The following is a 25,239-nucleotide window of genomic DNA, read 5'->3' on the forward strand; positions in this document are numbered from 1 at the left end:
TTCATCCCATTCATTAAACCACCTACCATGGTAGTATAAAAGAAATTTGCCTCCTTTACTGTTCCAAACTTGGATTGTCAATTCTTAAAGGTATCATTAATGCTCCCAAATTAAGTAATTTTTTAAAAATTTCTCCTATTCTTTCTTTGATTACATGTCTGTTTCCCAAGTTCCTCAACACTAATAAGCTTCCTGAAAGCCTAGGACTCTGAATTTCTCTTTCTCTTTTTTTTTTTTTCCTGAGGCTGGGGTTAAGTGACTTGCCCAGGGTCACACAGCTAGGAAGTATTAAGTGTCTGAGATCAGAGGGCTAGTGCTCTATTCACTGTGCTACCTAGCTGCCCCCTGAATTTCTCTATAATTCACTTTGTATGGGACAATTCAACCCCTGACCAAAAATAACTACTCAGAGATTTCTCAAAGTGAGGATTAGAAGTTTTATTATTAATAGTATTATTACTATTAGAATCTCCCGAGAAGTTCCCTGATTGTTCAAAGAGAGGAGGCCAATGGTTACAGAGTTTAAAGCTATTAAATAGAAACTTGTAACTCTCCTCCCCTTATCCAGTTAATCTTCACTGCTTGCTCTAGTGAAGTAGCAAAGGTTTGCTAAATTCTAGTTAAGCCAATATAGCTGCCTTATTGCAGGTGTATTTACCTAAGTTTATTGTGGTCAGCTGGTTACAATTTGCAAATGCTTAAGCTGATATGGGGACTCTGCTGTAATGTTTGTACAAAGAGTTTCCTTTTTCCCAAACCCACCAGACTTTCATAAACTAAAATTCAGGTTATAGGTTCAATCTACCTTAGTTAATGATTTTATGAGAAACCACATGATCCCTCACAATAAGGAGATTTATTTAGAGGTAAGTAATTGATTATGTCAGAGGGATTAAAGGTTTCTTAGATTACTTGAGCTAGTAACTGAGGAGATTCAGTCTATATTACTTCATCAGTCAACAAATAGAGATAGTCAGTTTAGAGACATCCTGTATCTCTATGCTATTAAATAATTAGTCAGGTTCTTCTCTAAGAACTTGAGTAAAGGTCAAGAGAGTTATCTCTTGAATTATTTCTTCTGGAAGAGCAAAACTTTGCTCTTTTTCCCAGAGCCTAATGATTAAACAGAAGGTTGGTGCTGAGTCTTGAATTACCCAAAGTTAAAATTCTAAAAATTCCTCAATTTCCCATTTCATTCTAGCTTAAGGAGTAATTTGTTTTCATATCTTCTATAGAACCTCTTTTCCTCACTATTTTTTCATGGTTCCCTATTTTCTGTTAAATATAATGGACACTTCTTTCCAGAAACTTAAGCTTCTCCATAAATTGGAGCCAATGTATCTTTACAGAAGCCTCTCCAATGTTCAGGCTTTCTCTGTAGTCAGCCAGAATGTCTCCTTCAGGACTTTTGCTCATGTGACACACTAATGGCTGCAATCTCACTGCAATGCCTTCATGAAGTCTCCAACAATGGACAGCTCGCCTTCCTGACCCTCACAAACCTCTCCAACTCACAATGAAGGAACGATGACTTCATATTCCTGTGTATTTTTAGACACAAACCGGCTAAATTCTGAAGAAATCCTTATCCTTTGATGTCATTTATCCTCATTAAATGTTGTGTAACTGCAGTGATATTTTTAGCCATCTTCTCTATGAATATAATGCAGTGATTGCTTACCTAGTTGCCTCTGCTGCACAAGCCTGATAATAAAAACATGTCTGCTTGACTGGTTTGCCCATGCAAATCTAAAAATGCATCAGAAATATGTTTCTAAGCTTTCCATTCTTTCTCAATATCATTGCCCTCCATGGAACCTAGAATCCAGTGACAACGACCTTCCTGCTGTTCCACAAGCAGTATCCTCCATCCAATTCCTTCATCACTGGAATACCTCTAATGATGGAAACTCACCTGGTTATCATCACCATCTGAAGAGTTCCCAGCTTCCTTTCAACCCCAGTTCAAATCCTGCATTTTCCAAAGACCGTTTCCTTATCTTTTTTCCATGTTAGTTCTTTCTTCTGACTGCACATGCCCGTTTCCATGTTTTTCTCTCTCCTTAGTCTGAGCAAGGGACATTATTGCCTTTTGATTGCTTTCTACCATTCCTCTCTGTACATAAAATATAAGAGAAACTGAGGTGTTTACTGAGGGTTACCAGGGAAGATAATAGTGGGAGGATAATCTGATTCATTGTTTTTAAAATACTCTTTCAAGGCCAACATGTAATGCTTTAATGTCATTATATTAGCAAACATTTTCCTCCTTAAACCTTATTTGTCCAGTGACTCCTAACATCTTAATTCTTTTCTTACTTGAGAGATCTCTTTTCTAATTTGATTGAAGAAAGGGTATAAGATTAGATAACACAGATGAGAAAGTTGAAACAAGAAGGAAGAGACAGAGGCCAGCTTGAAGAGAGACGGCTTAACATCCAGTATTGGATTTTTGGTCAAGACTCATTGGTTTCATTCAAATTTCTAAACTCATTATTATCATGTGATAAAGAGTATACTGCCTATGAACCATAGTTTCCTCACTGAGTCAGGACCTCAGAACTCTCAGAAATCATTGGATTCCATAATAATAAAACTGTTGCAGGATTTCCAAAAATTGTGGGGATCTTTGGATTCCCTGACACATGAAGCAATGGATAATAGATTGGTTTTGGACTATCTCTTGGCTGCTGAAGGAGGCATATACGTGACTGATGTTTACATAACCTCCTTCTAGGACTTCTGGAAGTCTTTTACAAGACTGTGTTGATTCATATTGCTTGTTATATCACTACTTCCAAGTACAATGCATGTTTGTTACATCTCATCAAGCCTGCACTGGCTATGGGGAGAGTCATCACTAATAGCCTGTACATTATTACTATGTGCTTGTGTTATACCTCCCATGCTGATGGGTTTGTGTATACCTGTTTCTAGTAAGACCTTTCATCCCAGAAACCCTCTAACAATATCTGGCTTGACTCCCCACTTCCCTTTGGTTTTTTTTTTATCTCCCTTCCTGAGAAGTCGGGGTGGGGGGTGGGATCATCTCTTTTTTAGTGTTTTCACCTTTTCCTGAGAAGTGAGGGGGGGACTTTGTAATGTCCCAGACTAGCTCCCTGGAGGCCTCAGGATCAGCCAGAGTCAGGATAAGTAAAAGTCCTTGGACTTTAGAGGCACAATGCCAGGAATTTTGCCAAAGATCTCTTCTTGATTCTGGAGTCCAGAATCTCCACCTTTCTCCTCCTTGTCCTGCTGCCCAGTGAGAGTGGCATGTCACCCCCCACCCTCTAATCCTTGCCTATCTGTATACACCAAACATTGAGCCAGCAGCCAAGAGTGAGAAGGGCCATTTGTCCAAACATATGCTAACAGAGTCATTGTTGAATAGGTAATTAGCCTTAAGTGTTCTGCTGTCTGATTCAAGCACACCTTTCTCAGAGTTTCAGCCCTTTGCAAAGTGTGACTCCCTGTGTTCTAAAACAAAGGAAAGCAGGAGATGCAGAGGGCTGAAACTCTGAAAAGGTATACTAGAATCAGACATCAGAGCACTTGAGGCTAATTACCTATTCTATGTGAGATAATGGCTCTATATACATATATTTAGATGAGATGGTGATGTGTTGGGTCTCCTTACCCTTGGTGCTTGCTGAATGTGTGGTGGTGAGGTAATCTTAGGCAAGGATTGGAGGACTGAGGGAGAGAGGTCAGAGTCACTCTGCCCCAGGACCAGGAGGAGAGAGACTTAAGGCTCCGGACTCCAGAGTCCAGGAATCATCTTTGGCAAGCCTCAGGCAGCTTGTCTGCCTCCTTCACTTCTCCCCCTAAAGACGAAGGACTTTAATCCTGATTCTGAATGATCTTGAGGCCCTCCAGGGAGCTAGCCTGGACATTATAATCTCTTTTCCTGGTTCTACTTGTCTCACGCCTCATCAGTTCCTGTAAATCTTTCTAGGATTTCCTAAAATCAGTCTATTATATTTCTCAGAACAATAATATTTCATTACTTTCAAATATAATAATACAGGGATGCTCAGGGCAGGAGCTGATGGGAATGTTCTGAGCATAAACTATGGGCTAAAATGAATCAGGCAGTTAAATTAATTCTAGGGCAGGGAAAATGGCTTTGATCTTTTCTTCCTGTCTAAGAAGTTAAATTGTCATGTATATTATACATGCTCTTTCATGACCTATTTGGATTTGGCTCTTTTAGAATGATAGAGAATTCAATCTTTTTTCCCAAATATTTCATTTCTGTTTTGGTTGTTAATCTATGATAATGACTAAATGACTCAGACTGTTTAATATTGTATACCTTGTAGTGTATAGCACCATTGTCACCTACTCCTTTACCTACTCTCACTAAAAATTCAAAGGAAAAAATAAGATGCTTATGTTTGAAGAGTATATTCAGAACTGAATTTCCAACAGGCCCTTTTCCAAAACGTTTATCTCATATGACCTTACCTCATAATTTCTTTGCATGTGTGACCTTCAAAAAGCATAAATGAGAAGTTGGAGTGAACATACAATGTACGTACAGTAGAGTAGTTGGAAAATATCAGCTACACACGTTCCCATAATGATATTCCCCTGCAGAATAATAACTTTTCTGGTTCTGAAATCACTTCTAGTGATTAGTTTCTCCAGATATAAATTACAACTCAAAAATAAAAAACAAACAAACAAAAAAACAACAACTCTGGGGTTGACTGCCTCCTAGTGGGATAAGACACAACATACCATCCACACTCCCATGTAGGACTAGGTGAGGAGACTCAGAATCCTAGATAGGTGAAAAGGAAATCTAAGAACCTGAGCTTCATCAGCAATGGTAAATTCTGGTTTTTAAAGCTAAAATTAAAATCTTGTCTATCACTAAGCTTAATGTACCTTAATCTACAATTCTCTAGTTCCCCGATTCCCCACAAAGGCAGAATTAGGAGAATGGGGGAAAGTTTCAGACAGGGAGATTAAGGTTTGACTTGGGGGACAATCTCCTAGTTCCCAACAAAGGAGGTCTTTAAACACAGGGTTACTGAGCACTTGTCAGAGAGGAAATTCTTCTGGAATTACAACTGGGACTGGATAACATTGATGTGGTTTAGCCTGTCTGTCAGAATGTCTCACTGGTGCGGGCTGTAAGAGGTGGGTGAATCAGGTGGACCCCAACGGACGCAAAGGGGATCCCAGCTCTGGGAAGGAGGAGGCAGTCCTCACAACTCATCAGAACGGGGATCAAGCCAGGGGAGGAGTAGCGGTGCTTCCAGCATGGACTCAGTCTCCAAACAGACACCTTCAAAAAATAAACATCAACATGGGAGTTATTTTAGTGTCATAGGATCTTAGATTTAGAACTGGAAGGAACATCAAAATTCCAACTATATAATGGTTTAGCTGTAGTAAAATAGTGCCAAGTTAAACAGACAAGAGTTAAATTAACATCTACAAACAACACCGAGGGATTCCTGACCCTTCTCTCTGTGCAAAGTCTGACCCCATTTCTCAGGAAGTAGAAAGGAGCTCCATGAGAGCGAGAGCCATTTTATACTTTTCTGTTTCCGGTTCATGAACCACCACCTCCAAAGCACTGGTCACAGCCACCGACCTTCTGATGCTCATTACCAGGTTACACACGTGTTGGTTTATTAGCAATTCTGGTTACATTAAATGCTGAGGATTTCTTCCTTCAAAGGTCAAAGGCTAATCTCCTCCCTCCTTCTAGAAATATTATTCACAGCAATTAGAGAAATAGAATTACAAGAATATCCATCATCAAAGAGAAAACAGGTCGATGTGTATTTCATGGAAGGAACTAACTGATGGTCCTGTCACAGATGCAGAGCTGAAAGGGAAAGGACAGTGGGGGGAGGAGCAAGCATTTAGGAAGCATCTACTGATTTCAATGAACATTTATTATAAGTCCGCTAAGTGACAGGTTTGTGCAAAGTGCTTCAAAAATATTATGTGGAAAAAGACAGGGGCTGCGGAGGTCACTGAGTCTAAATCCTTTCCGGGATTTTACACATGAGGAAGCTGATGCTGAGGTCACGTGAGTTACCTCAGGAAACAGTAACTGTCACAGGGGAAACTTGAATCCAGAGCCTCGGATTCCACGTCAGTGAGTCAGTGTAGGTAGGAGGCTCTGTTGGAGGAAGGGAAGACGCAAATATCCGGGTTGGTATGGTGGTACCGGCTGCACATTCCCCCCCCCCCCCCGCCCCCAGTCCCATTCTCCCGGAGCCGGACTCCCGAATCCCGCTGCTCAGAACGGTCCGCGCCACCAGGAGCCAACAGTTAAAAAAAAAAATAAAAGGCCCCGGTCCTGAATCCAATCAGAATCCTCTTTCTTCAGGTTTGGTCTGGAGTGTGAGGAACAACCCGAGGCGCGCGGGCGGGACCCAGTCCTTGCCCTTTAATCCCAGTTCCCGCGGCGGGCGGGGTTCACTAAGCGCCAAAAGCGCTGACCTCGGGATCGCTGCTCCTTCACTTTCTCTTTGGACCCAAGAGTTCTGAGGCGGGGTCGGACTCCCAGAGCTGCAGGAAAAGCCCGGGAACGGGGGGAGGGAAAGGTGGGGAAAGGCGTTTGAGGCGGAGGGCGCCGGGAGGACTGAAAGGGAAACCCGAAGTGAACCCCGAGGCCATTCCTGTCACCCAAGAAGACGCAGGCTGTCGGTGATCTGGGGACGTGACCTCGGTCCCTCAGGACACACACAACGCCCCAAAGGAGGGTCCCGCGGGAGCGGCAGCACAGAAGCGGGCCGAGGGGCGGGATGGCCGAGGGGATCCGCTGCCGGTTGGCTCGGTACTTGGAGCACCTGACGGAGGAGGAGCTGAAGAAATTCAAGCTGTACCTCAAGGATGAGAGGAGCATCCCGCGGGGCAGAGTGGAGGGGGCGGATAGAGCGGAGCTGGCCGAGCTCTTGGTCAGCGCCCTAGGGGAGCGGGACGTCTGGGAGCTGACTGGGAGCATCTGGGAGGAGATGGGCCTGCGGGGGCTGTGGGAGCGAGCCGGGGAGGAAGGACCGCGGGGTAAGGATCCGCCTGTGGGCGCAACCGCGGCCTGGGAACTCTCCCAGGTCCCACCTCCGTGCGCCTTTCCCTCCTCCCTTCTTTCCTTCCCTTGTCCCTCCCGCCCTTCTTGCTTCCTTCCCCGGGGATCTCTGCTAGCGCTTCTCCCTCGCTACAGTTACCTTGCATTCGTTCTGTACAGATTCTGTCTCACAGGTAGTTTCCTCCCTCAGTGCAGGCGCTGTTTCATTGACTTTGGGGTCTCCAGCACTTAGCCCAAAGCCTGGAATGTGAGAGATGCTTAAAGACTCGTTGGCGGCTGATTTCTGACTCCCGGATTAGAGGGTCCCATTGACTTAAGGCTGAGAAAGGAGGGAGGGAGGGTGGGAGGCCTCGGTGATTTTTCCCAACAATCCAGACAGAAGAAGTGGAATTCAGAGACTGTTCTCTGTGTAGAGGATGAGCTTCTGGGCCCAGAGGAGAGAGTGCTGGAGGCGAGAGAATGATCCGGAGGGAGGGAAGAACTTAGAGAGAGGAAGACCGTGGAAAGTAGGAGAATAGAAGTGATGGAGACTTCCGGTGGGATTGAGGAAAGAAGAAAAGGCGGGTGTGAGGAAGGAGGAGATGAATGAAGTGGCTCAGGCCTGGACTAGATATTTTACCAACAGAAGGAAAAAGTCCCAGGAAGAGAGTGATTAGAACCGTCATGTTCTATCAGATTCACTGGAGTCTTTGCAGAGTAGAGAGCAGAGTAGTGGGAGGTCCTTTTTTTTTTTTTTTTTTTTTTTTTTTTTTTAATGAGAGAGAATCTGCTAGAAGCAGATCTGGTGACATGCGCTGTAAAAGGGATGAGAAAGAATTTTCTTTCACCAAATAACCTGAATGGGCCCTTATCTGGGTCATTAACCGAAGATCACCCGTAGTCATTCAGAGAGTTTGAGGCTGACCCGAGTCCTCTACATGTGGATGCTCACTCCCTCTGAGACCTGATATTCCAGTCCCTTGGATCAGGGAAGAAAGAAGAAATAGATGAGAATAAGAAAGTTCCAGTGAAGTTCTGAAGTGGAGATAATAAAGTAAGTAGGTTTTTGAAACAGCAGAGTTTCACCTCTCACTGGGTGGCTCAGACTAGTTCAGCCAGTGTGGGATAGCAGCGACCACAAAAATAGACATTCAGAGTAAGAAAAAGCAAAAAGGAATTTACTAAGATTGCTCAAGAAAGGACATCTCTCATCTGACAAAGTGTCAGTAAAGAAGTGCAAAATATAACCTACAAAACACAAGATTAAATAGGTCCCTTAAAAGCAGGAGCTTCACCCTTTGACTAAATTTTCTCTCATTGTGTGGGGAGTCCAGGTTTATGCTCCAAACTCAGAAATCTATCCCAGAAAAACAAGAATAAATTGCCTTTAAAACAAGTACTTAAATGCTAATTAAGAGTTGGGGAAAATCAGAGGGAATGTTCATTGTAGACAACCTAATACCTGAAGTTTTTTAACTATTGCTCAACTTGTTATTGGAAAGTTTCAAGTCATAATTAGGGCTTGAGGGTATATCCCTGGAAGAGGGTCTTCACTCACTTTACCCTATACAGCCTTACCAGGAAACACTGAGGTCTAAACCACAAACTCTGTGTGCACTTAAACTTCCTCTGAGGTCCCTGGATTTATTTTGCCCACCTTATGTTAATCTTTAGATTAAAAAAATGTTAAAATTCCCCATTAATTTACTTGGAATTCAGACAAGAACCAAAAGGATAGTAGAAACCTTAAGCCAAGCATCTAATGAGCAGTAGATGAGAGAGTCCTAGATCTTTTCCTTGCCTCAAGCTGAGCAATACAGAAGATCCTCCCATTCCCTTGAGATCAGGTCCTCCTCCTTCATGAAGTCTTCTGTAACTCTCAGCCCTCAGGGATCCCTCTGTCCTCTGCACTCTACATGCCTTTACTATGGGCATGCCTAGCACACACAGTGCTTAATAAATACTTGGTGAAACAGGATGATTTCAGAAAGGCCTGCAGAGATTTACATGAACTGATGCTGAGTGAAATGAGCAGGACCAGGAGATCGTTGTATACTTCAACAACAATACTGTATGATGATCAATTCTGATGGATGTGGCCATTTTCAACAATGAGATGAACCAAATCAGTTCCCATAGAGCAGTAATGAACTGAACCAGCTACACCGAGCAAAAGAACTCTAGGAGATGACTATGAACCAATACATAGAATTCCCAATCCCTCTATATTTGTCTGCCTGCATTTTAGATTTCCTTCACAGGCTAATTATACACTATTTCCATGTCCAATTCTTTTTGTACAGCAAAATAACTGTTTGGATATGTATACATATATTGTATTTAACTTATACTTTAACATATTTAGCATGTATTGGTCAACCTGCCATCTGGGGGAGTGGGGAAGGAGGGGAAAAATTAGAACAAAACGTTTGGCAATTGTCAATGCTGTAAAATTACCCATGCATATATCTGGTAAATAAAAACTATTAAAATAAATAAATAGATACTTGGTGATTCCTTGGTTTACTGTTCTTTTTATGGATGCATTTTTGATTGTTCAGGTCAAATCATAAATTTTAAAGGGTACAGAGTATGTTCCACGTTTGTGGTTGCCCATATTGTCCAACTTAAGCCCAAATGTCTGTTTTAAGGGAAAAACAAAAAATAAAGTAAAATGACTGCTGATGGTAGAGCGTAAGTTCAACTGAGGGATATCATTATAAGCCCCAGCTGCTTCTTTTGCAGTATTATATAAAGGAAACATTTGAATTTTTTAAAATAAAATTTTAATGATATAGTTTATATCTTCTAAAAGTTCAAATGCCCCTTCCCTATCATATGATATTAAGATACCTAGGGCCTAATAATGGGTAGGAGACAAGAAAAAGCCTCCCTATAAGTAAACGTATGACCATGGGCAAAGACCCTGGAGATAGGATCACCAACACCTATCAGGTTGTTTATTGTACCCAGCATTGATTGTCTTTACTGCAGCTACCATAACCTCTATTTATTCTTTTTTTCTTTTGCCCTAAATAGTCATCTCTCCAGAAATATGTGAGTTATTAAACAGAAGAGTAAATATATTCTTTTTAGCAACAAATTCATTATTTACTATTGTTTTTAAACTTTTTGCTGATCTCCTCTTAGGTTCATTGCCATATCCATTTCTATTATAGATCCTACAGAAGGGCTCAGACTGAAAACAAATCCAAGAAACACGAAAAAACACCAAGAAGGGAAAGGTATGTGGACTGGCTGTGGGTAAAATTAGGTTTAGTTTATTTTTACCATGTTAATCTTAAATTGTCCATTAATGGAGCCCTATGTGTATAATGTAAGGGGATGTGAAGTCTTTTTTGGACAAAACAGATAATATACCTTTTAGGAGAACAAGATGGCAAAATACTGTTTAGTAATAGAGGTAAGAGTTCAGATCCACACTGTTTAGTTGCTAGAACCAATAACAAGTGCTGGAATTTATTGATGAGAAGAATGACATGATCAGACATTAGTAATGTCACCTAAATAGTAGTATGGTAGATGGAGAAGAAGCAGATTTGAGATGCCGACTTAATCAGGAAATTAATGTACAGGAGAGAGAGAGAGAATGTTGCACTAATTTAGATTCTTTTATTCTAGAAATTGGAAGGAGGGCTCCCTGAGTTCAAGGAATTTAAAATTGAGGAAATTTGATTAGTTCCTCTTCAGTTCACTTCAGTTGTAAATAAATGTCTCTCCCAATGAATGATTGTATTGTAGTCCTGAATGTGAAATAGAGAAGAGAAAGGGAAACACACTTTTGAAATTTCAGTGTTGAAAGGAAATTTGCTAATGGAGATTTCATACATTTATGTCGAGAAAACATGGGAAGCTGAAGATCTTCTACTCTGTGTTCATATTGGAGTGATGGTTTGGCACTTCCCAAGATTACATTGTTGTGAAAGCTCCAAAGATGGCACATTGACTTAACTTTTTTTTTTTTTTTTTTTTTTTAAACAGGAATGTTCCCAAATTCAGTGTGTATTAGAAATGCTTTTTTTTTTTTTTTTTTTTTGTAGGATTTTAATGTAGTGATTGCTGGCAAAGGAAGGGTTAGCTTTCTGATTTGTGCTTGGGGTATTTTTGAGCATAATATTTGGTTGAAGGAGGTGAAAGAATGAAAATTTATTGTCCTGTGACTTAATTAAGGTTGAGTAATAAGGAGAATATGTATAGTCATATCTTCACTGCCTGGACATAAGTATACCCTTTATCTAAGGGATTTATCTTAAGTAAAGAAGGGGAGACTTTCCTCATTTTAGAAGGAAAAGCAAAAATCAAGACACAATATTTCCTAGATATGTAATATCTATCTGACAAATGCCAGAAGCATATACTAGGGTCATTGTCTCTAATGTGGAGCCAAAGACCTCACAGAGTTGTTTGTGACTCATTTAGATTTTTTTCTCTTGGGATTGTGCATATCAAGACAAACTCAGATTTTGGAGGCAGGCTATAGAAGATAAACATAAAAGCCTCAGTTATTAAAATAGGTGGACCTGTGTATAGACATGTGTATATATTCTGAAGCAAATAATTTTGCTTTATATGCCTTAGGGTGAAGAAGGATAGCATTTATGGTTATATAGCGCCAGAAAGCAAAATTTTATCCTTCGCATATAAGCAAATAGTATATAGAACTTTAGAATCTAGAATGATGGACAGGGCCATAGTCATGTGAACATTTAAAAGTAGGTAAATATGAGAGATGATAAAGCAGTAGAACTGAAAATATTTGACAATTTCTTAGAAATGTAGGTGAGGGACAGTGTATAGTGCAAGATGACACTGAGGTAGCAAACTACATGGAAAAAAGAATAGGTGATATTTCCAAGAGGTAAGTTTGGGAGAAAAGTAATTAGTTCACTTTTGAATATATTAAGCTTGAGATTCCGATGAAAATTCAATATGAACTGCACAATAGGCAATTAATTATGTGATATGGAACTTAGAAAAAAGACTAGGGTTAGATATACAGATCTGGGTATCACTTGTATAGACAGAATATTTGAACACTTTGGGAAAGGAGTCCTGCGTATCATGTCGCAAATCAGTCAACAGATATTTATTAAGTATTTAAGTATTACTGTATGCTACTGTGCTTAATAGGGCTTGGAATAATGAATAAAAGTAGAAAGATAGTCTCTGTCATATAACAATTGGTGTTCTAGTAGAGAAAGATGAAAAAATGGGGAAAAAAAAATTGGCAAGTTGGGTTTCGAAGGAGATACCTGCCATCAGACATGACAGAGAAAGTTCTGAATGCAACAGAGAAAGTAAAAAAAAAAAAAAAAAAGGAGCCATCCAATCTGAGGGAAAGGCCTGGGAAGTGGAAGGGGCTTCGATTGTGTTAACTCCTTGGCTGGAAGAGCTTCTATAAAGAAATTATTCCTGAGGCATGGTGGATGTGTGTCCTGGAGAGGAGCCAGTTAGTAGAATGTATAGAAGGCAGGTTTTAGCTCACAAAAAGGAAGGGCTCTCAGCTGTTTAGAGCTGCCCCCAAAAATGAGGAGCCCCTTAGGATATGATGAGTTCCTACTAGTTGTCATTATGAAGACTCTGGACAAACTCTTATTGGGAATATTATAGAAGCTTCTTATAATGCTTTGTTTCATATTCCTTTGAAATGAAAATAAAGGACTGTTCTAAGGAAAGAAATGATTTGATAACCCTTCAGGACACTTTCCAAATCCAGTTGTTCCTTAATTATAGCACAGAGTCATCACTAAAGAATAAAAATCAATCTAAGGTAGATAGGGTTGAGATATAAATGGGTGTAACAGAAGTGAAGGTTGTAAGAGTTGAGAAATCACATACATTTGGAATGATCAGAAGAAAGACTCACAAGATTTTTACAGAGGAAATGTTTTTAGGTGAGCCCACGACATCCAATTGCTTACTGTATTAACATTGACTGTTTCTTATGCTTGAAATTCTCATTGTCATCTCCAGACTTAGGGAAAGTCTCAGCTAAAATCCCTCTTTCTGCAACAAGACTTTCCTGGTGTCCCCTCTGTAAGTGCTTTCTTGCTGAGATTATCTACAATTTATCCTGACTATATTTTGTTCGTGTCCACTGTTTGCATGCTGTTTCCCTTATTAGATTGTAAGCTTCTTGAGGAAGTGAATTTTTATTTCTATCACCTTAAGCATTTGGATTGATTCATGTTTCTTGCATCTTGAAGCCTTTACTAGGCTCTTTGCAGACAGATTGAACTATGGATCTTTCTTACGAGGGAGCCCAATGTTTTTCTTTCACTTTTGGATGTACTACCAGCCCAGAATGTCATTCGGGCTTTCTTTCTTTGTGACTTTTACTAAATGAAAGGTTTTTTCACCCAAATCTTTATCTCTGAAAAATTTGCAGAAATACTCCTCCCTGTGCTGCACAGAGAAGCCCAGGATCTCCACATGACATGGACTCTCTAACAAAGGACTAAATTTCCCCAGAGCAGTGAGTCTTGTTGTGTGCAGTAAACAGGCTTCAGGAAGCAAGGTTTTCCTCTGTAAGCTTCTCAGCAGGATAGATACCCTGCTTCAATGACCTTTATTTTTGTGTTTGATGTCCTTGCTCCAGCAGTTTATCCCTAGGCCAAAGGATAGAGAAAATTTAATCATTTGTTAGCATAATTACAAATTGGCTTTCCATAACAGTCATAACAATTCCCTCAATAGAGAATTGGTGAACCTGCCTTTCCACAGTTCCCAAGCATAGTTTGAGGTCTAAAAATACTTTTTTCTGAAAGAGATTGATCATTTTTAAAGAAAGTACATAAAGTCACTGTATTTTTAATGTTACTCAAATAACGTTAGGAAATTAATCATGGAAAATTGAACTGACCACTTTCCCTCTTATGTTTTCTCTTTCAGTTTGGTGAATTGTGAACTTTACCTACAGTTTGCTATAAGCTCTTCTCTATTCTTGATAGCATTAAGAGCCTGAAGAATTTATATCTAAGTCTAAATTCTTTTGGTGAGGAGGAAATAAAATATCTGTGAAAGAGTATGGAAAACCAAATTTGGAAATTGGAGACGTTGAGGTGAGTTCCCAGCCTTTCCATCTGTAGACTTTATGCTTAATATCAGGGACAGGAGTGCAAGAGGAAGAGAGAATAGTAAAAACCAGGGAATAGAAACATGAAACTGCTTTCCTGCTCCAGGTTCATCGTTCATAGTCTTACACTCTTCCTCTCATTGTGCTCTAAGCAGTAATATAACAGGGAAAGGTAGATTTCCTGCCTTTCTCTCTAATAGCTGATTATTATGTTTATGTGCAAGGCTTCCAAATCTGTGTTATCAGTCCCAGTCTCTGAATGTCCTTGTAAGCATGTCAAACTCAAGGTGTTATCTAGGTTTGGAATTCGCATTGGGCAGGCCCAAACTTCAAGGGGATGAATACAAGTTCATGACTGCTCCAAATCTTGGTTCAAATAAGACATAACAGAAGAGGAAACTTTTAATAGAGAAACAGTACACAATGTAACAGGTGCTGTTATCATAGTAATCACAGACAGACAAATGTGTAGCATACATCGTCATCTATTCAAGAAACATCAACTCCTGGTTCTTCAAGCTGGAGGAGTCCGCAATCATGCAGCTGGTCAGAATGAAGCCCAAAGAGGAAAAACAAATCTCAGTTAAGGTGTTTGTTCCTGTGGGAAGTCTACCCCTTGTGGGATTTATATAGGCCATGTGCCAAATTTATTATATGACATATGCTCCCCTGGACAGAACAGCTTCCCTGATATGGAGGGCTTTCACCTAAGGGAGAAGTTTACAAATTCCTTTAAGCCAGCTAGTTTCACTAAGGTTTCTGGGGGTAAAACACTTACCAAGGCTCAAAGGAAAGTCTTAAATCAAGCACAAGGAAAAGTGTCCAGCTTTTCCGGTGCCTCCCAATGTCTTATCAAATAATTGCAAATTTCTCAGTACAAGTAGTTCTCAGTACAAGGTCATGCAGAGGGAACTGGTTAACATTCATTGAGGTTCCTTATAATTACAGAAAATACTCCAAGAACATGGTCAAAACTTAATTAAGATTTCTTACATTTGTCTAAACAGAATTGGTTAACTTTTCAGCAAAACCCACATCTCTTCCTCACTTCCCTATGGCTTTTTGAGTCATTCAGGTTTGCAACTTCACTCTTCCCTTTGATTCCTCACTTTCTTTCTCACTTTCTCATATATGTAAAATTTTCTTACCTCTGTACATACAATGACCCTTGTAGTTAAGAGCCTTATCACCTTTGCCTCCACTATTGCAGTAGCCTACTAATTAGTTTCTGTATTTCAGATCTTTCCTCTCTCTAATCCATCTTCCCCACAATGGCCCCAGTGGTTTCCTTGAGCACCAATCTGACTGTGCCATTGCTTTATTCTGTAAATTCTAGTTGCTCCCTATTACCTCCATAGCAAATATGAAATCCTTTGCCATTTAAAGACCTTTACAATCTGTGCTACACTTACCTCTCCAACCTCACTGAACTTTATTTTCCTCCCATTTTCTGTGGTCCAGCCAGAATGGCTTTTCTGTTGTTTACCTCCTCCAGTCCATCTCCTGTCTCTGTGCCTTTACACAGGCTTACCATGATTGCAGAGGGCTGGAACTCTGAAAAGGTACTGGAACCCAGAACAGCAGAGTACTTAAGGCTAAGTACTTACTCCTTTTGATATAATGGTTCTATAATCATATACTTAGATGATATGGTGATGTTGTGGCTCTCCTCAGGATTAGGGCCTGCTGAATGTGGTGTGGTGAGGTAACTGTAGGGAAGGATTAGAGGGCTGAGGGAGGGGGAAAGACTCTCTCTGCTGCAGCACACTCAGCAGGAAAGACTTCAGGCTTGACTCCAGAGTCTAGGATCCATCTTTGAAAGGCCACATAGCAGCTTGCCTGCCTCCTTCATTTTTTCCTCCTAAAGACCAAGGACTTTGACCCATCCTAAGGCCCTCCAGAGACCTGTCCCAGACATGACACCACTATGCCTAGAATTGTATCCCTTTAACTGCTTTCTCTCATGATATTAGTGTCCTTTAAGATTTGTTTTCACTTCCCTCCTCATGAAGCCTTTCCTAATTTCTCAGCTTTTAGAGCCCTCCTCACAGAAATTCACTTTTATCTATTTTGTCTCTATTTATCTATACATCATCTCCCTTGGTAGAATGCAAATTCCTTGAAGGCAGAGACTGTTCCACTTTTGTTGTAATTTCTCTAATATCTAGTGTTCTGACTGGTACTTAATAAGGATTTTTAGTAGGTATTCTTTTTTTATTATAGCTTTTTATTTACAAGATATGTGCATGGGCAATTTTACAGCATTGACAATTGCTAAACCTTTTGTTCCAACTTTTCCCCCCCTTCCCCCCCTCCAGATGGCAGGTTGACCAATACATGTTAAATATGTTAAAGTATAAATTAACTAATATATATATATATATATATATATATATATATACACACACACACACACACACACACACACATGTCCAAACAGTTGTTTTGCTGAAAAAAAAATTGGACTTTGAAATTATGTACAATTAACCTGTGAAGGAAATAAAAAATGTAGGCAGACAAAAAGAGAGGGATTGGGAATTCTATGTAGTGGTTCCTAGTCATCTCCCAGAGTTCTTTCACTGGGTGTAGTTGATTCTCTTCATTATTGAACAAATGGAACTGATTTGGGTCATCTCATTGTTGAAGAGGGCCTCATCCATCAGAATTGATCATCATATAGTATTGTTGTTGAAGTATATAACGATCTCCTGGTCCTGCTCATTTCAGTCAGCATCAGTTCATGTAAGTCTCTCCAGACCTTTCTGAAATCATCCTGCTGGTCATTTCTTACAGAAGAATAATATTCCATATCATTCATATACCACAATTTATTTAGCCATTCTTCAAGTGATGGGTATCCACTCAGTTTCCAATTTCTGGCCATTACAAAGAGTGCTGCCACAAACATTCTTTCACATACAGGTCTCTTTGCCTTCTTTAAAATCTCTTTGGGATATAAGCCCAGCAGAAGCACTGCTGGATCAAAGGGTATGCACAGTTTGATAACTTTTTGAGCATAGTTCCAAATTGCTCTTCTGAATGGCTGGATGAATAGCAATATATTCTTAATGACTCTAATAGAAATATATTCTAATAAGAGGTAACTAAGCAGTATTGAAATAGATTTAGGGAGAAGAGATAATTAGGAATAATTGCACAATTCAAAAATATCTTGAGCATTGTTACCTAGAAATAAGAACTAACATTAATCACTGATCTTTTCCTTTTATTGTATTCTTTAAAATACATAATTAGAATTTTATTCATTATTAATCTTTCTATTTTGTGCATCTTAGAAAATGCATGCCAAGAAAGCAAATCAGAGTGAAGGGAATGGGTAGTGATTTTGAAAGACTACATATAATTGCTATTTAATTTTTTTTTTATGTCACCTATATTTCCCACTATTTCTCTTATTCTCCATTGCAGAAAGCTCCCCCTTTTAACACAGAATCTTAAAAGAGAAAAAAATTTTGAAAGCAAAACCAACATAACAACCAAGCCTAATGTCATATATACATACATATATAAATATGTATATAAATATATCGTTCCATAACCCAAAAATATGGAATCTTCAAAGAAGTGAAGGATTTTGTATGGATGGTAAAGTGCTCTAGATATTCTTTATAGAGACCAGTTATTTCAGTTCTACCAAGCATCTACAACCACTCAAAGAAGTTTGATCTAACCATCCACATAGGAGAAACTAAATGAATAAAAAATACCTGTTGGCAAGAGTTATGGCTTTCATTTGAATAGAAAATCTATGGAACTCATCCAATTTGTGTGTATCTCAGACAAACAGTGCACATGGACATTCAGTTGGGCTCTTAATTGAACAGGAGAAAGTAAATGAACTGCATTGTCCTCAGGAAATTTCAGTGCTTTGCTGACTCAAAGATTTTCGTGGATAAAAGGCATATCTTTTCTATACCACCCTTGTATAGATATTACTGTATAATAGTGAGAAATGGAATATACAATCTCCAAAGAATTATACAGATGGTAGTGTAGGAGCTTATTAAGGTTATTTATGATTATGTTTTGCAAAATGTAACCAATGAGCAACTTTGGAAAATAGGAATAAAGGATATGTCATCAAGGAGTTTTATGATAGGAGAAAAAAATGAATTGGCTTTGTGATCAATTTGATTAAAGGATAGATTGAGTGCCATCATCCAGGGCCATCTCCAGTTTTCCTGATCTATATCTGGCTTTCAAAATAAAGCCAAGGCACTAAGGCCCAAAGGAAAATTTCAAGAAGAGGTCATTCCTGATCATCCCAACACAAATCTCTAAAAGGCAGCCAATTAATCAAAACTTTTAATCACTGCATGTACAAAGAAAGGCAAAAAAAAAAAAAAAAAATTGATCTCTGCCATCAGAAAACTTACATCTTAGTGGAAGAAGCAGTAAACAAAAGACTACATAAAAGAAAAAAATTGAATAGCAATTAAAATTAGAGGAAAAGTATTAGTTGATAAAAGTTGCAGTGGAGGCTTATTTTTAGGTGATATTTGACCTGAATCTTGATGAAGTTAGAAGACAGAGGTAAAAAGGAATGGCATGGGAATAAGTAGTGAAAAAGCAGTCAGGAAATAGGACTTGTATGGGTCATTACAGCAAGGCCATCATTGTTGCATCATAAAGTATATGAAAGGGAGTAAAATATGATAACACTGGAAAATTAAGAAGGATGAAGGACAGGGTTAATGATTGCAAAGCAGGGGGAAAGATGGAATAGTAAATAATCATAATCAGAAAATGGAATTTCAGAGTCCATGAACATGGCAGTGAGTGAAAAATCAAAGGTATGATTGATTGTATACAATAACAGCAATATTGTACAATGAAGAATTTTAAATGACTTTACTATTCTCAGGAATTCAGTGATCCATGACAATAAACAAGATTTGTGATGAAAAATACTATCTCAGAAAAAGAACTAAGGTCTGAATAGACACTCAAGCATATTTTTCACTTCCTTTCTTTCAAATCTCCTTCTGCAAAATGAATTATATGAAATGTTTTACATGATTGAACATATATAACATTATCTCAGAATCTTTACTGGCTCAGAAAGGAGAAAGGGAAGGATAGAATTCTAAACTCAAAACTTTTTTTTCCTCTGAGGCAATTGGAGGTAAGTGACTTACCCAGGGTCACACAGCCAGGAAGTGTTAAGTGACTGAGGCCATATTTGAATTTAGGTCCTCCTTATTTTAGGGCTGGTGTCCTATCTACTACACCAATTAAACTTTAAAAAAAGATTAAAAATTTATTTTATATAGAATTGGAAGAAAATGAAGTATTTTTAATTCTCGGTTGATATTTTTTGATCCTGTATTTATTGAAGAATGGTTTTTATCTTAAATTTAAATTAGTTTCTTATATGAGTTACACATTTGATCTTTGAAGAAGAAATTCAATGATTCCCCTCCGCCTCATTTACTTGCTTTCCCTTTTTACATGTAATTTTAGCTGCATTGGTTCTTATTTTGCAAATTCTTTAATTTTTTTTTTTTTCTGAGGCAATTAGGGTTAAGTGAGTTATCCAGAGTCATCCAGCTAGGAAGTATTAAATATATGAGAACAGGTTTGAACTCAGGTCCTCCTGACTTCAGGGCTAGTATTCTATGCAGTGTATCACCAGGTGCCCCTCTTTAATTTTATTTACTCAAAATCATTTAAACATTTATGATCCTTTCTATTTCTTGTTTGGTCATTAATTCTTCGAAAAGGGCCATTAAAGAAACCTCTGTTTCACTTTACTCAGTATCAGGTTTTTCCAGGCTTTTCTTAAGTCAGCCTGCTTGTTATTCCTTTTTTTTTTTTTTTTTTTTTTTTTAGGCTGGGGTTAAGTGACTTGCCCAGGCTCACACAGCTAGGAAGTGTTAAGTGTCTGAGACCAGATTTGAACTCGGGTCCTCCTGAATTCAAGGCTGGTGTTCTATCCACTGCGCCACCTAGCTGCCCCTTTGTTATTCCTTAAAAAACAATAATATTTCATTTCCTTCATATATCATAATTTATTCAGTCATTTCCCAACTAATGGGCATTCACTCAGTTTCTATGAACTTTTATTCTATAAGGTAGAACATACACTAAAAAAGAAAATTATTCATGAAATTCTTGATCATTATGATGTAGACCTTGATTTTATTTTTGAATAAATAAAATCAATCAACCTTTCAAAACTGTTTTGTATATGCTTATTTCTGACTTTCCTTCTATTCTCTTTAAAAAAAAAAGATTCCTTTTTGATTTTTTTGCTTTTCTCATTCACTATCTTGTTTTTATTCCCCATTTACCTACCTTTCCTGCTCCCTTTTTGGGAAAATCTTACAACAGATATACAGGATCAAGCAAAACAAATTCCAGGATTTGAGTTACACACATGTACGCACACATGGTTCTAAAGAAGCTGTGAGTTTGATTCCCTTCCCCCACACACAAAAACTCAAGAAATAAATGGCCCCCAGAGAAATGAGTTTGTCATTTTTCCCTTGGTTGTCCTTCTCTTTCAGGATGTCTCAGTGTAAACTCACTGTTGATCATCTTCGGAATCTCCTACCTTTTTTCTGTAGCATTGAGAAACTAAAAACATTGGACCTGAGTCATAATTTTTTTTTGGTGAAAATGGAGTTAATCTGTTGTGTAAAGCCTTGGAAAAGCAGGTTTGTAACTTACAAATATTAAAGTAAGTTATCTAATATTCTTTGTAGAATATTTCCTGGACTTTAGGATAAAAAAGAAAGTACAAAGAGCAAATAGCAAAAAAATAACTTTATTTAATTTTTAATGAAAAAATTTCATCTTATCTCTCTCTGTCACTCCTCCCATCCTACCAATTTGGGGAAAAAAAAAAGAAGAAAAATTAAAATTTTAAAAACAAATATACATGTCAAGCAGAACAAATTCCCATATTAGCCTTGTTCCCACTCAAAAAAAAAAAAAAAAAAAAAAATATATATATATATATATATATATATATATTTCTCAATTAGAATGCTGAACCCATCAAATTCTTTGTTAGAGATGGCTAGTAAGCTTCATCAAGAGAGTCTTCTGGAACTGAAGTGGGTCATTATGCTAACTTTTCAAAGTTATTTTCTGTTATAATTGACTTTGTTCTGGTTGTCATATAAACTGTTTCACTGGTTCTGCTCACTTCCCTCCTAATCAGTTCATACAAGTCCTCCCAGGTTTTTCTGCATCCATCCCTTGCCCCATTTCTGATGTAACATTTAGCAATATTCCAACACATGAATGTTCCCAAACTTGTGGGGCCGTTCTTTATTTGATGAGCCTCTCTGTTTTCCAGGTCTTTCCTGGAACCACAAGCAGAGCCAGGAGCAGGGACCAGGAGAGGGAAGCTCAGTCAGTGAGTCTGACACGCTGTTACCAGAGGTATTCTGAGACAGCTTCGTTCCCACTGGATGTTCTAGTTAGCAGACCTGAGCTCTTCACACTCGCAGCTGCTTTAGTCCATCCCTTCCTGAAACCTGTTTCCCCAGCCCCCTGTTCCCTCTCTCTTCCCATAAAGGAGGGTGTCTGGGCCTCATGGGAGGAGCCTGACCAGGTCTGGAAGGGAGGCAGAGAGGGACCTGCCGAGGACAAGGCCCACAGCAGGGCTTCCTTGGGGAGACACAGCTGTCTCCTCCTGATCCAATTCAGAGGTGGGGGTCAACACTTCTCAGGGGGGCCCATTAACATGTAACACAGCCTGGACAATGGGAATCTGTTGTTTTCTGAGTCAGTATTTGGCCTTCAGGAATTCATTTCTGTGTGAGCTAGACATCACTGGTCAACTCCACACTGTACCAACCAGGCTCCTCTGCTACTTATAAGCTCCTTTGAGGTTAATAAAGAGAAGATTAGATGTATTTTTACAATCATTTATTACTCCCACTGCCTCCCCAGCAGTAGAACATAACAATAAAACCAAAAAAGTGAAACCTTCCTATTGCATGGCCTGCAAATCCTGGATTTCAGCTAATCTGTCCCTGGCCAGGAGGCCACACAGGTGGTGCCATGGACAGAACACTAGGCTTGGAGTCAGGAAGAGACCTGAGTTAAATATTAATCAGCTGGGGGACCCAAGTCACTGAACCTCTGTGTGCCTCAGTTTCCCTAACTGTAAAGTGGGAAGAGTAGTAGCACCTACTTCACAGAGTTGTTTTGAGAATTAAATGAGATTATTTATATATATAAAATGCCTAACACAGTGCCTGGCACATAGTAGGTGCTTAAAATTGGTTCTTTCCTGCCATCATTATTTCCCCTCCTGATTATCCTCCTAGGAACGTTCTTCAGTTCTTAATGTCCTTCCTGCAATGAGCCCTTCTCCTCTGCTGAGAGTATACAGTGAGGAACCAGTCCTGGTGTGACCAGGGCAGGGAGTAGGAGAGCTAACCCATTCCTCCTTTTGTAATCTGTGCTTCTCCCATGAACCCAAATTTCACATTGGCCATTTTGTCCTGATTTCTCACACCACTGATTTGTGGTGACTTGTACAACCAGAAGTTTTTATAAGAACTCTTGTGTAGCCAGGATTCCTATCCTTCTCATACTGATGGGCTGGACTTTTCTTTAAAACCTGGCATAGGACCAAGCATCTGTCATGATAGTGAAGGAAGATTGTATCCGGTCTGTGCCGGACCTGCTCCTGATGAAGTCCATGCAGAGAAGGTCTTCTCCTGATTGTCACTAGGCCAGACATGAGGAGGGCAGCGGAAGGACTAAGCTTAAAGCTATGTCAGACATAGCAGATGTGTTGCTAAAAACCATCTTGCATCTTATGTACATCATACTCACCCTCACACACTTTTAGTCATAGAAAGTATAAAAGGGAACAAAGTGTGGGAGACAGAAGGGACTTCACAGAGGACACAGGCATCAGGGCTACTAAAAAACTCAGATAAAGATACAACAAAATATTTGTGTTTTCACAGCATCTGGGAATTGGACTTTAGTCAAATCCTAAGAAAGACAGTGACCAGCCTACATTCAAGAAAATCTTTTCACATCACTTGGAAAAATTATCATATGGCTACAAAAGAGTTCTTTGACTGGGATGCTGAGTACATGTAGCCCTGGCTAACTTCAATGGGTGGATGTCTTTGGACAAGTTACTTTAGCTTTACCAGCATTAATTCTTATCCTTAATATGAGATGGCCATTAAGGAAATCCTCCTATCCAGAGCATGGGCTACCTGGAATTGGAAACCTCCTGCATTTCAGAGTCCTCCCTACTGTGACTAATATCTAAAAAGTCTCTTCTACTGATCTTTCTCTGAGTGGACAAAGAAGAAACACAAAGGACCATTCTTGCCACTGAAGAGTGGAGAAAATCGAACATCCCCAGTCACAGGTTGCCTGAGATCAGAGGCCTCCACTGCAGAGACATCTGGAGTACCATTCCAAAGGACCTTCCTGCCTTTGCTCTGATCTGTGTAAATATTCTGATCAATAGGTGCCCCTCTTGTCTTATGGCAGCAGATTCCTGCCTTCCACTCCCATTATTCCAGTCTTTCAGATTCATTTTGCTGAGGTGGAACCCTCTTTTTGGGAGAGACTTTATTTTCAGCCCCTCCCAGGATGTATCCTGGTCCTGCCCCCATTCAGTTTCTGTTTACCTCTGCTCTCTACTTTATGCATCAGCCTCTGGAATCTTTACCAAATTCTTTGTCTCAGATATCTTCCTTTCATGGTCTCCCTTTTCCAGCACTCACAGAAAATGGACTTTTTCCCTAAATATAGTTCCTCTCTAGTGCTGGATGATCCTTTTTTAACTGTAGCTCCCAGAGTTGCTGCTTTTCTGACTTTCCCTCAGAAACCTGTCTCCTTGGGGGGTCACCTTCCCCATCTAACGCCCTGCCTTGTGGGGAGTCACCTGTAAGTCCCTGGGAAGACCAAGGCAAGACGAGGCTAAGACTTCAAGGGACTTGGCAAGGCCAGTTTCACAGCTGATAGCCCATATCTAAGCTCTTTCAGATTATTTACTAAAAATTTAAGTCAACATAACTGAAGTGTATTTTGTGACCACATGCTTTTAAAAATGAAAACATTGTGGCAGCCCTTTTTCTAATGGCAACAAAGTGGAAATGGAATGGATGCCAGTCAGTTGGGGAATGGCTGCATAAGGTATGGTATATGAATGTTATGGAATATTATGTTCTGTGAGAAACGACCATCAGGATGATTTCAGAGAGGCCTGGAGAGACTTAAATGAACTGAAGCGAAGTGAAATGAGCAGAACCAGAAGCTCAGTGTACACGGCAACAGCAAAATTATATGATGGTCAACTCTGATGGACGTAGCTCTTTCCAACAATGAGATGATTGAGGCCAGTTCCAAAGATCTTGTGATGAAGAGAGCCATCTGCTCCCAGAGAGCAGCCTGGGGGACCTGAGGGTGGATCACAGCATAGCATTTTCACTCTTTATGTTGTTTGCTTGCATTTTGTTTTTTTTCTCATTTTTTCCTTTTTGATCTAATTTTTCTTGTGCAGCAAGACAATTATATAAATATATGTGCCTATATTGGATGTAACATGTATTATATCATGTATAACATATATTGGATTACTTGCCATCTATGGGAAGCAGTTGGGGGAAGGAGGGGAAAAATTGGAGCAGGGGGTTTGGCAATTGTCAATGTTGTAAAATTACCCATGCATATATCTGGTAAATAAAAACTATTAAAATAAAAAATAAAAGAAAATAGGTTCTCCAATTTCTATATCTTTTCCTACATTCAGTTGTGTTCTAGGCTGTAGCATGTTATAAAGTAAAAAGATGGAAGAGATAAAAATTAATATAGATAGATCTAGAGAAGTACTAAATTGTAGAAAATGATAGAAATTATGTGAGGTTAATTAGGGAAGTCTACCAGAAGGGGTCTGATATTGATTGGAGTGTGACAGAAAAGAAAAGATATTCCTAATGTGTGCCTTAGAGGGTTTCAATGTGAGAATGAGGGGAAGTTTTCAAATCATATTAAAAACATAACTCATAGAAAATAGAGATGGGACCAAGACTAGGTGAAGAGGCTAAATAAAGTTCAAAAAGAAAAATTCATATTTTTCCTAAGAACTTCTCTTGGC

At 39.2% G+C, this 25,239-nt stretch overlaps 1 protein-coding gene across 3 annotated transcripts; it reads left to right on the plus strand.

The window, feature by feature from the left end:
* Positions 1–6,773: 6,773 nt before the first annotated feature.
* Positions 6,774–24,857, plus strand: LOC141563628 (NACHT, LRR and PYD domains-containing protein 3-like). Of its 3 annotated transcripts, XM_074305001.1 has the most exons (6): positions 6,774–7,032; positions 10,213–10,278; positions 13,946–14,115; positions 20,660–20,809; positions 21,457–21,542; positions 23,087–24,857. In XM_074305001.1, exons 1-3 carry the CDS (start codon positions 6,774–6,776, stop codon positions 13,951–13,953), a joined length of 333 nt encoding a protein of 110 aa, XP_074161102.1. In that variant the 3' UTR covers positions 13,954–14,115; positions 20,660–20,809; positions 21,457–21,542; positions 23,087–24,857. The 3 variants fall into 3 exon arrangements, with proteins under 3 accessions (XP_074161102.1, XP_074161101.1, XP_074161103.1); XM_074305000.1 differs by having other exon boundaries at positions 6,774–10,278; XM_074305002.1 differs by lacking the exons at positions 20,660–20,809; positions 21,457–21,542.
* The last annotated feature ends 382 nt before the right edge of the window (positions 24,858–25,239 follow it).

Source organism: Sminthopsis crassicaudata, chromosome 3 (assembly GCF_048593235.1).
Source record: "Sminthopsis crassicaudata isolate SCR6 chromosome 3, ASM4859323v1, whole genome shotgun sequence".
In the NCBI taxonomy this organism is placed as follows: Eukaryota; Metazoa; Chordata; class Mammalia; order Dasyuromorphia; family Dasyuridae; genus Sminthopsis; species Sminthopsis crassicaudata.

Bases quoted from the DNA above. Each gene is read 5' to 3' on its own strand.
- LOC141563628 (XM_074305000.1), top strand. From the start codon at position 6,774: ATGGCCGAGGGGATCCGCTGCCGGTTGGCTCGGTACTTGGAGCACCTG.